General features: G+C 36.0%; 1 protein-coding gene and 2 long non-coding RNA genes across 3 annotated transcripts in view; all 3 read right to left on the bottom strand.

Annotated features, from left to right (window-relative positions):
* Positions 1–248: 248 nt before the first annotated feature.
* On the bottom strand, positions 249–596 carry LOC136243269 (uncharacterized). Its single transcript, XR_010694816.1, has 3 exons — positions 534–596; positions 435–482; positions 249–336 (listed from the first exon to the last, which is right to left on the bottom strand). It is a non-coding gene; the product is annotated as an uncharacterized lncRNA (long non-coding RNA).
* Positions 597–1475: 879 nt separating this feature from the next.
* On the bottom strand, positions 1476–3328 carry LOC136243645 (uncharacterized). The gene is made up of 3 exons (XR_010694942.1): positions 3207–3328; positions 2689–2820; positions 1476–1540 (listed from the first exon to the last, which is right to left on the bottom strand). It is a non-coding gene; the product is annotated as an uncharacterized lncRNA (long non-coding RNA).
* A 7281-nt stretch (positions 3329–10609) lies between these two features.
* The window catches only part of LOC136243375 (uncharacterized), a 31358-nt gene continuing 23677 nt past the window's right edge, over positions 10610–18290 (bottom strand). Inside the window, exons 24-29 of the mRNA XM_066034892.1 lie at positions 17740–17787; positions 16299–16376; positions 14601–14625; positions 12208–12252; positions 11452–11572; positions 10610–11398 (exon numbers count right to left, since the gene is read on the bottom strand). Coding sequence (XP_065890964.1) covers positions 10610–11398; positions 11452–11572; positions 12208–12252; positions 14601–14625; positions 16299–16376; positions 17740–17787 — 1106 coding nt within the window. The remainder of the gene's footprint in view (positions 11399–11451; positions 11573–12207; positions 12253–14600; positions 14626–16298; positions 16377–17739; positions 17788–18290) is intronic.

Genomic DNA, 18290 nt, shown 5'->3' with positions numbered 1-18290 from the left:
TGATAAACAAACTACAATAAATAAGTAACCTAGGCACAACTTTTTCTGTACCCAAAAAGAAATTAAAAATGGCGTAAAATATATGGGTGGGTTGGAAGGGTAAGAGCCATCAAAAGTCCACTATTGATAACTAAGCAATGTACAATAGGCACTCAAAACCTGATCAACTGGCTATATGAATACAACATTCTTTGCCGTTGTGATGAGTGACAAAAATTAATTTACATTACAAATGCATTACCTTAATAATTGGCTTACTGGCAGTGGCAGTGGTGGTGCTGATCATATAATGGTAGTGGCAGTATGTGGCATATGAACCATGGTAGTCAATTTGTCCTAGAAGAAACAAACATCACTATACATACTATTATAAGTAGGCTACTAGAGGAAACTACTGCAAGTAATATTAATATTACAACACCTAATTGACTTACATCATACTGGTGGCTATACTGTTAATATGGAACCACCATTTTATTAGCCTGGAAAGTTAATAAAATGGAAGTAAAATACAAATTATACCTTTAAATTACCTTAGGAGTTGGAGCTAATTGACTGTGGTGGCCTTCAGTGGCTAACTGTTCAATTAGTCAGTACTAGAGAAAATAGATAAACACACTCAAGCTGTAACAATTAACACTATACGGTACTATAGTAGAGTGATCCCACAAACAAAATAGTGCCATTGAGGTTATGGGATATGCTTGAGTTCCAGAAATAATTTTTGAGTTGTAATAATTTATGTATAAAAATTGTTTACCAAATTGTTTGCATTTGAAAGGGAAGCAGCCCGCCCAGTTGTAATGTCAACAATGAGTACATGATGGGACCAACTATCCTTGTCTCATTTAGCAGTGTTGGAGTTGTTGTGGAACTTCAGCTTCAGCAATCTCTCTCCATGAAATCTGGATAGTTCTCCTGCGGGCTTCTATCCCTGCCTCGGAGGATTTGCCTGCACAAAGCTCAGGTGCCAGAGTGGTGCACAGGCATCCCACTGGGTTACAATAGCCATGTCTTGTACGACTGTCATAAACTTTGGTTTGCTTTTGCATGTGTGTGTTTGCGTGCATGTGTGTGTTTGCGTGCATGTGTGTACTTCAACTTACATTTTACCCATGGTTTAATAGCACAAATACCATTGCATAATCCTAGATGAATGAATTCACATTAAAACAATTCAATGTACTACCTTAATAACTGGCTTACTGATGGTGGCAGTAGTGATGTTGATCACTTAATGGTAGCCAGTAGTACTGATGGTGGTGGTGGCATCTAACGAACCATGGTAATCAGTTTGTTCTAGAAGAAAGTATACATAATATTCTAAGTGGGCTATTAGAGGAAACTGCTGTAAATAATATTAATATTACAACACCTAGTTGACTTACATCATACAGGTGGCTACACTGTCACTATGGAAACCACCACCTATAAAATTAATAAAATGCAAGTAAAATACAAATTACCTTTAAATTACCTTAAGAGTGGGAGCTAATTGACTGTGGTGGCCTTCAGTGGCTAACTGTTCAATTTGTCAGTACTAGAGAAATAGATAAACACACTCAAGCTGTAACAATTCATACTATATACAGTACTATATTGCCATTAAGGTTACAGGATACCCTTGAGTTCTAGAAGTAATTTTTAGGTTGTAATAATTTATTGCAAATTAAAGGCCAGGTGATCTATGCTGTAATGAAGGAGCTGGATGAGGACCACCAAACTGGAGAAAAGCTGTGCATACAGAATCACATCCAATGTGTTCAAGCTTGCTGTAACTTGGTGCAGTTGATGGTGTTAAACTTACCAACGAGGATAAGAATGCAAAGCTACGTATAACACAAGAATGCATGGTACAGTACAATTTCAGTGGGCTTTCAGCTTGAGCTCTAGAATGACATTTTCCAGGTGAGTAAAGGCTATTTAAAGAGTTATTACCAAGAGTTCTCCACTATTCTTATTACCATAAAGTTTTAGATGGCACTTCTTGACACTGACGATCGGTGTCAATGGCCTTGGTCATAAAATTAAAGCCAAGTCTCAAATGAACACCTAGCTAGTAGCAACCTGTGCAGTGTTATAAATGATGAAGTATGTTTTATAGAGAATCTTTTATAGAAGCTTGAATATGTAAATATGCTGAGAGGAGAGTACAACACTGAAAGATGAAGTTGATCGCATATATAAACACTGGTTGCTGGTCTTGTTTAGTAGAAGACAGGATTGAAGGTCACTTGAAAGAATAAATTCACCCAGGCCATATAATCCAGTATATGCTGTACCCCTATATGACAGCATTAGTATTATACTACTTCTGGTACCGTATGCAAGGAAATTTGACGTCAAAAAATTTGACGAGTTCAGACTTCAGCAGAATTGACGAATAAAATGTTGACGGAAATGAAGAAATTGTAGGCAAAACCTGTACTTTTAAGGGCACTTATAAACATTTGACGAATTTACATTTGACGAATTAAACCAATTCGTCAAATTTTTTTGATGTCAAAATTTCCTTGCATATATGGTATGTTCTTTGGTAGGACCCACAGTGGCATCTTTGAGCCCATTACTAGATATACCGTCATCGAATTTCAAATGCACCACACAAAGCAACACTAAGATCCACGTAAGTTTTGTAATGGAGAATATAATTGTAGATCATGTGTATTAGTTACATTGATAACATACTTTTAGATCATCCAATATCACGAGTCACCATAGTCAGGAATAATGATAGATGTTGGATGTGGGAGGCCTGGCCTTGCCAATTGATGCACAGACTAAGAGCTTCTAGGCTAACACTGGGGAAGTTGGTAAATTCTACAAAGAAAATATACAAAATGTCTGCTAATTAGTAGTATTACACTGATGTAACTATTTGCACAAGAATTTCAGAATTTTTGACTATATTTGGATATAATTAACAGAAATTTTAACAATAGGAACCAGGAACATTACAAAATAGTAGCAACAGAATTGTACAACAAAAATAGGGAGAATGGTACATCTCATTTAAAGCATCAATAAAAAAGTTAAGCGACAAACACGATGAGACCTAATAGCACTGTAGTTCATAAAAACAGGAATTCCAGTAATTGAAACATACCCATTGCATTAAATGTATTCTATTAAACTCAAGTGGGGTTCTTGCAGATCCAGTCATAAAATAGACACAATCACAGTACTTCAATAAACATACAACTTACTTGATAGGGGTGGTCAATCAGCAAGACTTATTTTGAGAGCCAGAGATGTAGCAGCTGTCACTTGTTCAGGAAGTATATGGAGCTTGTATGCCAAACTTGCGTAGTGATTGCACAAGTCTATCTGCGATCCATTCAGCAAAAGTACACCCCTAAGCTTTGGTGTGGGTGCATGCATAGTCGTGTGCACGATGCTTTTTGTGGTGTGCATGCATAATGTGTATACACACAATACTGTATTGCTAAAAATATCAATGGACAAAGTATGGAACAAATTTAATAAAAGCAAAAGGAATGCACTTTTCAACTTCCAATTAAAACACTTATGTGTCATGGATATCACAAGATAGGAATATAAACAGCCTATCGTGAGCTACACACTATACACAAGTGTTCAAACAGAAGTTGAGAAGACTGTAATTGTCCATTTTCAGTCCTATAAATCCATAAACAAACACTACACACAATTTTCCTACAAAAGTTTCTAGCAATTCAATATGTGTGCATGTTTGCAGAAGCATACCGTATATTACAATTCTGTAAAAAACTTGCATTGCTTTTAAATTCTAAGGAAATCTATTGTCTTATTTTAACTGCATAAACATGGACATTAACAAGCTGCAAAAGTTTTTTACCAAGGAAGACTTGCATTATATAGCAGCAGTGCGTGCATTGTATTCAAGAGCTAATGAGTTGAAGTATCGTTATCTCAAAACATTAACTCTTGATGTACCTTGCAAAAGAACTTCTGATGTAGCTACAAATTTGCTTTTTGTGTGTGTAAATATGAACATGATTGTGTCTGTGTTGTACAATATCAATACACAACATATGCCATGTGTATGACATGTGAACAGTGTACTGATATCATAACTGTATTTATCTGTATTAAAGCCAGATTAAAATAAACATCAGGTCAAAGCCAGGGGGTGCTGCTTTAATATAAGGATTGCACAAAATTATAATAATAGCTTAATTTGTAAAGCAATGTCAATAAATGGCTGGGCATCTCAACCTGAGTCTAAACAGATAAACACAGTATGCATGCCGCCTTTCATTGCAAAGAAAAGAATACTTAAAATAAAAGAACTATGGGTACCTATAATTCATCTGAACAACAGAATCTGTGGATCAATGCCATTAGTGAAACAATTAAATAAGCTAATAATGAAGGAGCGAGCCAGACATGAAAACTACCTAAACATTTACAACTTGCAAGTAGTTAAAACAAAGACACAAGACCGGGCAAGTGCATGGACGCATACATGGGAAGAACAAATATATGGGAAGTTCAAGTAGTCGGTGTTGTTATGACACAGAATTCAGATGGTGCTGTGCAAAAGTCAACATGACACAGAAATCAGAAATAGTGCTGTGCGAAACTCAACAATCATGAAAAATTATAATGTGAAAATTTCATTATTGCACTACTGTGATAATAGTAAACTTTTGGATCTCACTGTAAACTATAGGTGGCCAACATTAAATGAGTTAATATTACAACTCCAGATAGTAGTCGGTGTTGTTATGACACAGAATTCAGACGGTGCTGTGCAAAAGTCAACATGACACAGAAATCAGAAATAGTGCTGTGCGAAACTCAACAATCATGAAAAATTATAATGTGAAAATTTCATTATTGCACTACTGTGATAATAGTAAACTTTTGGATCTCACTGTAAACTATAGGTGGCCAACATTAAATGAGTTAATATTACAACTCCAGATAAAATTCTAACAGAAATGCTTTTAATTCTTTGTCGTGATACTAGCTTTCTAGCTATAAAGTAAACACAATTACATAATGAGTGACACAGTAATAAATTTACTGAGACATATACTTATAGCTATATCCTGTTACGAGGATGATATCATTGTTATTTTACAATTCTGAGGTCAAGTTGAGGATGAGTGTAAATAATAACAATGATATCATCCGAGTATAATGAGTATAACTATTTTATATCCCAGTGTGTGGGAGTGTATAGCAGTTTATGGATATTAAAGTTCCTGTTTGAATTCCTTTGCAGATCCTGTATGCTAGAACAATGGAGCCAGAAGTTACTGAAGGAGGTTGATTCTTCACTATACACTGCTGGGACTGATCACTGAAACAACTGAAAATGAACACAGACTGGACATTTATTTAAAACAGGTCAATCGCCATATTAATCTCCTCCAGGTTTTAGCCCTTGTTTGCCATGCGATGCCACTCCACCAACCCATGACACGGTGTGCTTTTGTACTAACATATCCATTTGATCCATTAGTAAACAATACCATTTGGTTGTTATGGTGTCATGAACCAATCTAAGTGATAATTTCAGTTACTACTGGAGGATAACTTGCCACATAATAACAGAGCCGCTCCACCCAGCGCAGCATTTGACACTCCAATGCACTGGTACTTGTATGTTTATAACCAGTTATTGTGATAAATCAATAATAAAAATTTTCATTATTCATACATCCTTAGTCAGAAATGTGCTACATACATATATCAGGAACCTAGTACATTTATTTGGTAACTATATTTTCTATATTATACATATTTTGTAATTTTATTTTTTTGTATGTGTTATTAATTACAAATACACAACAATTTATTACTGTGGAATCTACAATGAAAGGTATAGCCAAAGTTTCCCACAGAGAAGCATCTAAGCAACCATTGTAGCTTAATATTGTTCTTTTCTTCCACATAATTTCTTTGGAAAAACCCTAAGGTTGCCTTAAACGCAAAAATCTATGAAATCCAAAGCAATGCAAAGCCATCTAAACGTGATATATACTACTTGTTGTACTTCTATTTTTGTTTTTGTGTTTGAGGGAACTGAATGTACTCTATTGGACAAAAACTATTATTTTGTTGATAACCAGCAGTATGGATATGATACACAGAGCACCAATAAACTATATCCTATTATGAGGACAACATCAACTGAGCACAAAGAATATATTCTAGTGAGTGGGAGTTAGTTTCTGTTTGAGTTCCTGTTCGTAGTGAAGTTGTATAAGCAATTATAGCTAATAAAGAATAAAATTATTATGACTTGTGAACCTGTGCAAAGAAAGAATGGCCCCAGAGTTAATGTTTCATCTGGACATGCACTCCAAATATCAATTACTGACTCGAATATGAAGTAGCCAATATGCTTCGTTTTTAACCATGTTCAGCCTGTTACACAGTGACACAAAGGAAGGACAGTAGAAGAAATGCCTCTGCAATCAATTCAGTCACTACAAAAAATACGAGTGATTTATGCACCCCAAGTATCAAATACTGACTTAAAAGTGGAAGTGGTTTCACTTTCAACTATGTCCAACCTGTTACACAACATTACATGAGAACAGTAAGAGACGTGCTCCTGTAATCAATCCAGTCTGGACACAAAGGAGGACAAAGGTAAGTCCATGATGTGTGTATTCTACATACTGCGGTATGCCAAAAGGCACCTGCCAGGCTGAAGCAATATCAAACAGTGAAAAAATCAACTCCGTATCCATAGCCATTATCAAGTTACACTTTTGTCTGAAGGCATTAGTTAGTTAGTCAGAAGAAAATTCTACTAAATATAGTTTTAGCAACTTTTTGGAAGCATTTCATGTTGTACTGAAGGCACTTTAGGGCTTGGTTGTACCCAATACTGCCAAGACAACATGAAGGTATTGTGAGGCTTACTTTAGGGTGATATTTTTGATCAGAAAAACCCAAACCTTCATGATACCTAATATACAGTACTACTGTACTGTATGATATGTGTAAACGTGTAACACATTGACAGGAAGAATGTATTTGGATAGCAAATATCACATTAAGGTTCACTAAGCTAGAATTCAGCAATACATAAAAGTACACTCAACATTTACTACTGCTGGTTGTCTACAAATTCAAGCACTAAAACAAAATGTTACAGAAATAAAATGAATAGTATACATTATTTAGATAGCTTTGCATAGTTCTGAATATCAAACATTGATCTGTAAGCTGTATGTCACTATCAGGTGAAGTGTGTGTGCTCTACAGGCATTTTCATATTGCAAGTAAAAATGGTGGTAGCCTCAAATTGTTAGCAGTAAGAAGTAGTAATTTGTAAGCTTCACTATAATCAAAAAGATAATCTAAATGTATTTTGTGACAGCTGTCCATCCGTCTGTCTGTCTGTCTGTCTGTCTGCCCTGTGTATTCCTATTAAAGTCAATTCATTCAGTTTTCCTAAATTTCTTTCCTACTTCTTATGCTACACTTGTATAAAGTTCAGGCCAATTCTAGATACACTTGCAATATGAATACCACCTGTATGTAACAGACACTGTGCATCATGATGACAAATAGTTTACAAACCAATCAGACTTTTGAGTAAGGTCTACACATTTGAGAATAACACTCCCTACCCAAAGTAAAACCTCCCCTGGTAGACCCATCTTAATCCAGATTCAGTATACTTTTTGCAATGAATTGTGAAGACATAGTGCACTGAAAAGTGCTTAAAAGTAGGCCTATACATAGAAAAATTTGGAATTTTTAACTAGAGTATGGACCATAGCACATCGATAAAAAGTACTGAAACAAGCTAGCTGGAGTGGTGCATGATATTAATTCACAGTAAAACAATAAGTGTTATATCCCTACCGTGCATTTCCATTATGGTATCTTGAGCATAGTAGGGATATAACACCTCTTATTGTTTTATTGTGATTTAATATCATGCACTACTCCAGCTTGTTTCAGTACTTTTTATTGATGTGTTATGGTCCCTACTCTAGCTGAAAATTCCAAACTTTTCTGTGTACTTGTTTGTTAATTTTTTTCGTAAATAATTATTATGACTGGTGAACCCACGCATACCACATCTGAAATAGTGCCACGCGCCCCAATTATTGTCTGAAAAGTGAAGTATCCATTACGTTTCATTGTCAGCTATGTTCAACCCGTTACGCAGCATTTTGAATCATGAAAAGCACCTCTGCAATCCATGCATACCAAAAGAAATGGTGCCGCATGCAACAGTTATATTGATTATTGTCTAAAAAGTGAAGTAACCATACACTTCGTTGTCGCTATGTTCAACCCGTTACACAGCAGTACGAATTAAGAGCTGTTTGAAAGGCACCTCTGCTCTCAAAATAGCCACTATGACAAATAAGCTGGGACATTTTCGATGAATGGGACACAAAGGAGAACGCTGGTAAGTCCATGAAAAATGCATTGTACTGCGGTATGCCAAAAGGCACCTGTTGAGCTGAAGTGACATCAAACAGTGAAAAAATCAAGCCCATAGCCTTAGCCATTATCGAGTTACGCTTGTCTGAAGCCATAGGCAGGCAGTCACTCACTCACTCACTAAAATTTTAAAAATTCACTAGCAACTTGTTGAAAGCATTCGGGTTGATCTGAAAGCTTGTTTGGGCTTAGTTTTACCTAACCAATACTGCCTCATCGTCGTCAGGGAAAATTGAGGTTGTTTTTTGGATGATTTTATTCCGTGGGACATGTCTACTCCTTTGTGGTCCCTACTATACACTACTATCGTAGTGTATGATTGTACTGTATGATGTACATGGGCTTCACCATAAAACCATAGTTTTCACTCTTACTTGTACAATGCATAGGAAAGCCCACTCTAAAGTTTTTACGGTTTAAATTGTTTTATACTGTAGTTTGTCAATTGTGTCCTTTCCCACAAATTCTCTTGACAAAACCATTGACAAAGCCTCATGGCTGCCCTTCTGAAGAGCCCTTATGGGAATGCCGTTCACAATGTAAGTCACTATCTGTATTTCAAACTGGCATGAAGCAACCACTTCAGTGCAAAGCTTATTATACCTATACTGAAGTGCATCATAGCACAGAGTTTAATTATCTACTTTTACTATTAAATGCATTTGCTAATACTGAAAGCATAGCTAAAATAATAGGCTAACCACAAAACAACTATCAAGATTATGCATATGATAATCTTTACAATAGTTGAGATATGGGACTTTGATATTTACTACAATTGGAATGTTTGTTGATTGTGGCAGGTCACATGTCAACACCCAAGATTACATCACATAACCTTGAGGGTTGAAACATGGGGACCACAAGTAGGATTGATTACTCTTCCTGCAGCCATTATCATTTTGGCAAAACATTGACATATTTTCTTATAGATAAGTGGCATCATGAAAAATATCAAATACTTGTTGAGTAGTTGTAACCATTTGGAAGATAATCAATATAAGTGTTTGAATGCTAAGCAAGTTTTGTGGCAGTCAATCTGAGGGAAACTTTTGTGACAAATCTTGCCAACTGTAAACATGTGTAGCAAGTTGTGAGCTGTATAAACGAGCTGACCTGTTCATCATGAGAGAAGTACAGAGTGTGGTGAGTGCATAGATGACTACACACATTAAGTGGATATCTGCTTTTAAAGCCCACGTTACTTTTCCATATGAAGTACACACACATAAACCAAGCATGCACTCATATGCCTGATTTAAAAATCAAGTATGAATATAGTGAAATTGCTTACCCTACAGCTAACTAATACAAAAGTTAAAGTACAGCCAGGTGTAAGAGACTTGCCGCTTTCTGTTCCCATGATCCCTACTAACCCCATTTAATTAACTATTAGACAACATAACCACTACAGTACAGTATATAGCAGTGAGGTAGAAAAGCAATTCAGGATACATCCTACTGACATGATAACTACTTACAGGACTGCCAGGGACATTATTTTCAATTGTGTAATAACCAACTAGTGATTTGTCCAAAGAAATTACATTAAAAAAAAACTTTTATAAGCTACAATATAATTACAAAGATGCTTTTCTTGGTCCACCTGTAGTTATTACCTTTCTATATATTCCACAGCAAAAAATTGGAGGCATTCTTAATTAATAACACACACATTAGTTAATTTACAAAACATGCACAAACAAGTAAAATAGTGAACAAAATTTGTCGACTAAGTTCCTAAAATTTAATGTAGCACCATGACCCAGCTGCATTGATGCAATATTCAGATACAGAAGCAAAGGGAAGATGTGTATAGCAATGCAGCTAGATCACTCAGTATTTAAGGATGTGTGATATTGAAAAGTTTTATTATTGCAATAATGCACCTCATTATCGCAATATCATGATAATTGATTTAACACACACAAACACTAAACAAAATACTGTATATGTCTCATTACGTCACTCATTACACAGTTTTATATTATAAGTGGAAGTCAGTACCACAACAAACAAAAAAAATCCAAGTATCTTGTTTGAATTTTTCTTAGAATGTACAGTAACATTACCTCATTTCAGGTTGGCCTGTGTGGTTTACAGTATTATCCAAAAATCTACTATTACCATAATAAAGCCATAATGAAATTTTTACAATAATGATAATGATTATCACACAGCACTACTCTATGTCTGAATCTGTGTCATATTCTGCATAGTTGGGTCTAGGAAGAGCCCTTAGCCGTGCAGATCTCCTAAGTGCAACAGACCCATTTGCATTCCTTGAAAGCCAATCACACCGACTACTTTCGCTACTTTCCCTTCTATCTACAATGATTAGCCTTCTGGCTACCCGTTCGTTCTCGCCTACACGTTGAGCTTTGCGTTGCTCTTTAGCCACATCTTGGGCTCGACGGGCACTTTCTGCTGGTTGGATTGTAGAACGAACGGGTAGCAGATCTTTTTCAGCTTTTTTTCTAATATCTTCGCCATGTTTTTCCTTTAAATGCTTTATGTAAGCTAGAAGCGTAGTTCTTTTTTTTGACCAATTACACGAGCCTTCGGTCCATTCCGGATTTAGACTATGGGCACAGTTGTATTCATATTTAGGAGTTGCCCTACTGCTCTCTGCTCCAATCACACTATTAGCGTACTCTTGCCACCTTTTGGAAGTAACTACAGTTTCGGTTGTTCCATTAAGTTTGGATTTCAATCTGTCATTCTCTTCTCGCAATGACTGGCAGTATGCATTAAGGCGCTCCATTTTTGCAAGCAGTTCTTCATATGCAGTGCTGCTTGTATGTGATGGGGTGCTGCTTGCATGTGGTGCAGCAGTGTCTGTTGATGTGGTGTGCATGGTGCGTGCATGAGAATGCATAGTGGGTGTACTTACTGAGTGGGTAACTAATAAATGGTATGCAATCAATTCCTGTAGCCTGGTCATATCAAGCTTCACATTCTCATTGCACAACTGTGGATGTTGAACCACAGTAAAAACAGACAAAAATACTTACAAATACTTACTGTAAGTGCCACCTCTACTGCACTTGACAGCTGCTTTAACTCATATCTTGTAAAAGTTTCTACATTTGTGTAGACATGCAGACCACCCCTGCTGCGGTCTTCATCATCTTCCCCAATCAGCCTATCATAACAATACATACACATTATGCAGTGCTTATAAATTATATTCAGCCTCAATGCCTTATTAGTGTGGCAGCATTGGTGGCAATTGTACACTATCTTTATAATGATGATTTACCAAATTTTTTCATAATAATATAATTTACACATAGTTAATGGGGGGAGTAGAACACTGAGCCATTTCACGCAAGCTATGGGACAGCATTAAAAAGAAATATGAATTAATAAGAATAATAACGCATATGCGGTACATTAGCTTCACTCAGTCGGTTCAGCAGTCACACAAGAGTATAACTGCTAGCATGTTACATCAATTGATACAGTTAAAATACAATTCTATTGAGTTCGTAATTTGTTAATTATTTTGTAGTTCATTAATTACCACATCCTGTTATTTAGGAAGGGAAGCTCACAAAACACGTTCAATCTGCCGCACTTACTTTTAACATTGTGTGATGATTTTAAAATGACGATGACTCAACCTATAATATTATACTCATAAATCATCATTATCTAAGTCAGTTAGAGATCATGCCCTTGGGAGTTGTGTTAGAAAAACCTCAGCTTTAAAACCTTGAAGATCTTTGTGTTAGGTCTCTAATCTATACTTAATTAAATCCAATTATAATATCTTACAATGTAATGGCTGTCTTAGTATCCTCTTCCATTATTTCAACAGCACTGTAGAATACATGTAAAGACAAACAAACAATAGTTAAATGCTCAACTTATAATACCATTATTTGCATACTGCCTATGTATATACAGGTACACAGAATTTGGAATTTTCAACTAGAGTACAGACCATAGCACATCGATAAAAAGTACTGAAACAAGCTGGAGTAGTGCATGATATTTAAATCACAGTAAAATAATAAGAAGTGTTATATCCCTACTGTGCATTTCCATTATGGTTTCTTGAGCACATAATGGGATATATCACATCTTATTGTTTTACAGTGAATTAATATTGTGCACTACTCCAGCTTCTTGTTCCAGTACTTTTTATTGATGTGCTATGGTCCCTACTCTTGTTGAAAATTCCAAATTTTTCTGTGTACTTGTTTGTTAACTTTATTTGTAAATAATTATTACGACTTGTGAACCCATGCATACCACATCTGAAATGGCACCGCACACCCCAATTATCGTCTGAAAAGTGAAGTATCCATTACACTTCATTGTCAGCTATGTTCACCCCATTTTTTTATGCAGCATTTTGAATCAAGAACTGTTCAAAAAGCACCTCTGCAATCCACACATACCGAAATGATGCCACACGTTCCAGTTATATCAATTATTGTCTGAAAAGTGAAGTATCCATTATGCTTCATTGTTGGCTATGTTCAACCCATTACACAGCAGTACGAATCAAGAACTGCTCACTGTCAGCAAAGATGAATGGAACAAAATGAGAACTCTGGTACATCCATGAAGAATGCATTCTACGTACTGCGGTATGTCAAAAGGCACCAGTCATTAAATCCCTACTTTGGCATTGAACACAAAACAATTGCTATACCATGCCAACGTAGGGATTTCCCACTGGGCTATGCTATAATAGCTACCATTGTTTATCTCTTGTTTCACTACTTCTATCACTGGATCCCACTTCATTTTTAAATTCATAATTTTTAATATACTATTGTATTGCATGATTGTTTATGTACTAAATACATAACTATTTTCCACTTTTGCAGTTCATCATTACTTATTTCACAAATACACAAGTGTAAGAAATTTTAAAAGCTAGCAAGGATGATTACAAAAAAAAAAGATCTATATCACTATTAGATGGATACATCAACTGTCAGACAATTCACTTAGTGAGGTAAAGAGTTATATTTATATTTTTATACACAGTTACCATGTTTTACTGATTAATAGCCATGGCTCACATAAACAGACAGTAGCTACAGCACAAATTTGAATTGCTGTCATAAAAGTAGCCCTCAGATAAGAGCTGCGACTAGTACCTGAATATGTTGATGCAAGTGTTGCTAACACAAGTTTGAAGTAAGCAAGGAGTTGTTTTAAGCAAGGAAATTATATTTTCGAGAGGAGCCAAGTGGATAACAGCATTAACCCTTTAAGGACCACCGTTGTACATGTACGTCCAAATATAGCCTCACGCGAAAGCCAAGCATCGTACACGTAAGTAGCAGATAACAAAGAGCTATATCTTTGCAGTATTAGAAGCTATGGGCTTTAAACAAAGACGATTTTGTTCGCCATTAGTAGACGATTGTTTTGATACACAATGCCAATATATTACGTGAAACTATGCCAGCCTTCTAATTTTTAGTATATTATATTTACACAACAACAAAACTAACCTTGTACAAATCAGTCCACAACTTTCGCCTGTAGCTAGTATTAAGCTACAATGAATTTCACGGCACGCTTCATTTAGAGATGCATCTAATGATATACAAGATCACGTGTTGGCGCTCTTTAAAAGGAGTAAAGCAATGGTTTGTAATAGATTTCATCGCGAAGAAGACAGGTTGTCACCGTTGTTAACAAATTACTTTGCTATTTGAAGATGGTAAGTTCTGCACACTTATAACTTTGATAGTTCTGCACACTTATAACTTTGATAGTTCTGCTTATTATTGATAGGTGAATCTGTACTACAGTTTGTATTAGCCCTTACTACATGTACTTCCTGCAGTTTTGATAACACTACAAACTTGCTAAGTAATAGAATATGCAAATTTCATAAAACTTGCGGATTTTCAGGGTAGGCAGTGTGTAAATTACTGTAGTCCTTAAAGGGTAAAGGAATGGTTACTTGAGGTCATTCACTCAAACATTCACATAGGCACAGTGGGGTACTGTCCGATAAGCTCATAGTAGCCACCCTTGGATAGTATCTACCTTCACATAGTACCCACATTGCTTTCCTTCCAGAAAGTTATAGTAGCTATGACTATTAACCAGTACAACATGACATGTGCTACAGTAAGTCAAATGTTCTATTGTCATCTAAAAAAATACACAAAGTACAACAAACAAACTCAACTTACTCTCTCTGTGCATCTTCACTTGGACCTATATCCATACATATATAAAAAAGAATCCTGATAATGCTATTTATACATACAAGTAGCTATATCAAACAATATGATAGTACTGTCTAGTAGGGACTACAAAGGAGTAGGCGTGGCCCACAAAATAGCATCACCCAAAATTAGCCTCAATTTTCCCAGACGATGATGAGGCAGCATTGGTTAGGTAAAACTAAGCCCAAACAAGCTTTCAGATCTACCTGAAACACTTTCAAAAAGTTGCTATGGAATTTTAACAAAAAATCTTTAACAGAATTCTCTACCGACTGAGTAAGTAAGTGACTGGCTGATTTTTGGTGTACTTGTAGTGGTGCATGTCTACTGTAAGCCTTTGTTGAGATCTCCATGGCAGTGAAATAGAAGACTGAAATGATGGACGAAATCTGCAGGATGTTCACGACATAACTCATCTCATAATACGCCAATAGCCACACCATGATGACATCTTGCAAGAGGTGCAAATTGTGTGCAACACAACTAGGGCTGGGACGAAGCTTTGAATGCTTCATAGGTTCGAAGGCTAAGTAAACTTCAAATTATAAAAGTATCCTTCAAAGCTTCGTAATGCACTCATAGAATTACAAATTAATGTCGTTATCTTTATTGCAGCTGCTTATTCCTCTTGCGTGATCAATGTTTGTCTCTTCGTGATTGATCTTCGTGTGCCATGCCCACTTTTAAACCATCGAAGTTATAGCCATTACTTGGTGTTTACCTATGCATGGTTGCAGTATAGTGGGCACGCCCATTTGCAATCGATTGATCACATCAGTCAGTACTGCTGCCATGCACTTTCCAAATTCTTACAAACTTTTTAGGAACATAAAACCTAAGAAAGATGCGCATATAAAATACAAGATAACCTGTAACTTGAAAGCTGACACCGAAGCTTCGAATGTTCCAACATTTTATTAGCAAATATTCTAAGGTAAATTTCAATATTCGTCCCAGCCCTAAACACAACCATTCGGCACTGTCAATCTAACTTAGACATATGTGGCTTAATATGAGGTAATATTCTCCTTAAAAATCCTGAAAAAAATCATTGTAACCAGTTACACAAGTTTCAGAGAATGGTTGTCAAGCTCTGATCAGCTGCACTCGATATGATTTCAAGCCATGATTACTTTGTGCTGTTTTCAGTAGCAATCATTATATGTATCTACAGCTAGCTACTCCTATTTATGTACAGTAGTTGTAAACATTTCAAATAAAAAATATTGATAAGAGAAATTAATGGCTCTTCATTTCATGAAAATATGAACATGAAAGCATAGAAGGTAGACGGTCGTCAGAGCCAGAGCCACATGTGAAACTAGTGTTATGCTGTGCTGTCTTTAGCCTTGCTGGCAGGCTTGGAGGCAGACAATATTTGGCTTTGGCAATTCTCTACTTTCTGTAAAAGTCTTCTTGTTTTTAAAACTGGAATAGAAGTTAGATGCACTAAGACTATTCTATAATGGATGTGATATTGTTTTTAATAGCAGCATCCCATTAATATTCAGTGGTTAACCCACTATACAGTAGTATCTACTGTGTGATACCTTCATGCACAGTTCTATAAACATACAATAGTAAAGTCATTATAACACGTACATCATTGACTGCACAACAAACTTTTATAATACAAACATAATACAACGATAAATTCCATACCAGCATCGTCCACATTTGGTCTTTTTGGTACTTTTGGTGCTTTTGGTCCATTGCTATGGCCTCCCTTATCTTTGCTTCCTGAAACATACCACGTAGTTAATAATGATAACAGAGATATCATATAATATGCATAACAATCCTTACAATTATTATTACCACAATTTTAGAAACAAATAGTGGTATAATTGGGTTAATGGATTTACTATATATTTAACCAATAAATTGGGCTTTCAAACTAATTATACCTGCACACAGGTATTTGAATGATGGAAATCTCAATAATAAGAATTTACTTAGGTACTGTAGAACAGTTTAATCTCAGTTTACTACCCTGTGATAATAAAGGCGTAGCTGAACTATGTCTATTGATTAAAATTAGTGCCAAATATGTGTAGGTTAGAGATCTAGCACGAAGATCTGAGGGTGTGGTCTCTAATTTAGAAAATGTATGCACTTTATATGGGTATATAGGTGGAGTCATTGTGGGACTGGGTTATACTGTATGTCGTTCTGAAATCATCACACACTGTTAAATAATTTCAAAAGACTAAACGTACTTTGACAAAGCTCTGAAAAATTGAAGCTTGCACTGCTTTCTTTCACAAGTTCACAAACCTTAGACTTGGGATCCTACACAGCTGGGCTGAAAAGGCAGTGATCAATAAGACTTAACGTGGATTAGTACTCGGATTAGCAGTAGCCAGTGCTCACAGCAGTGTAAAGAACATGTATGTCAAAGAAGCAGTGTGTGTGGATTTATATGATGGGAATGATTTGCCACAAGTTGTGTCTTCAGTGGCGCCACAGTAGTATGAAGAACAGAAGACACAGTTTTGAATACGGACCCCATCTACATTACGTGGTGTAAATAACGTTTCTACAAGGAAGCCTACCCATTTAGGTCTTTAGTATTGTTCAATAGAAGACGAAAACAGCCTTAAAACACCATAGAAACAGATAGACACTAAACAGAATTTTCCATGATATTTCTGGACTTCTCCGCACATCGTAACAAATGTATGTACACTGTTATTCCATAATCGAATTGTTTTAGGCATGCCTACAAAATGAATAGAGTGGTTAATCACCTGTTCACCCATTGCAGGTTATCAGCCGGAATATGCTTGGAGGGAGCATTGCAAATCAATGATTGAAAGTGAGATTTGTGATGCATTGAAGTCTTTCTGCTAGCAGGTCTCTATCCATTTTAAGAACCTGCCAGCAGGTCTCTTAGTGGATTTTAAATACCTCATTATCCTCCAGGGATCAAAGCATATTATGCATACCATTTTCTAATCGTATATGAAGTCACATTATATTGTTCTACACTTGTTTTGTTGCTTGTGTTCAAAGACTGAATAAGATTTTAAATCCTAAAGGTAATTATTCATTCAGTAGAGTCACATGCTCAGCAAGTATGCAACATGACTATAATACTAACCAACATCATCATCATCATCATCATCCTTACGTGGCCTCTTTTTTGCTTCTACAAAATGGAAAGAATAGTATTAAATGGATACATTCCTTAGCCACAGTGTGTGCATGTAAGGTTAGAGGGAGTTCACTGGTTTCCAAAAGAGTGTTTTTTTTTTTAATTGAGAGGATTGAAAGAACAGTCACCCAAAGCCAAAATCACAAAGAGACTTGTTGTACAGTATAATGTAAAGTGACCTATAGTGCCCAACCTTCAGATCCTTCTGCAAAGGCTTGGAAAGGTTGATTTAACTGTACAACAAGTAACAATGTTGTGGGTTGACTTTTACACATTGCTGGCTAGTTTAGTTTAAGATCTACTGTTACCACATCATTCTGCCCAAATGATCTTGTATGCTGCAAGTGTGGGTAAAGCAAATGCTCTTCTATTTTGAAACTGGCAACGAGTCAGCAATTCACTAGAACTATGAGAGCTGTGCCCTACAGACCTCCAACCTGGTGCACCTTCCTTGCCAAACCCTGTATCTGTCCCTGTCCCCAATGGGGTTATATGAC

The sequence above is a fragment of the Dysidea avara genome, chromosome 13, assembly GCF_963678975.1.
Source record: "Dysidea avara chromosome 13, odDysAvar1.4, whole genome shotgun sequence".
NCBI lineage: Eukaryota > Metazoa > Porifera > Demospongiae > Dictyoceratida > Dysideidae > Dysidea > Dysidea avara.
The sequence above is the reverse complement of the archived record's forward strand: the minus strand, read 5'-3'. Positions and strand labels throughout refer to the sequence as shown.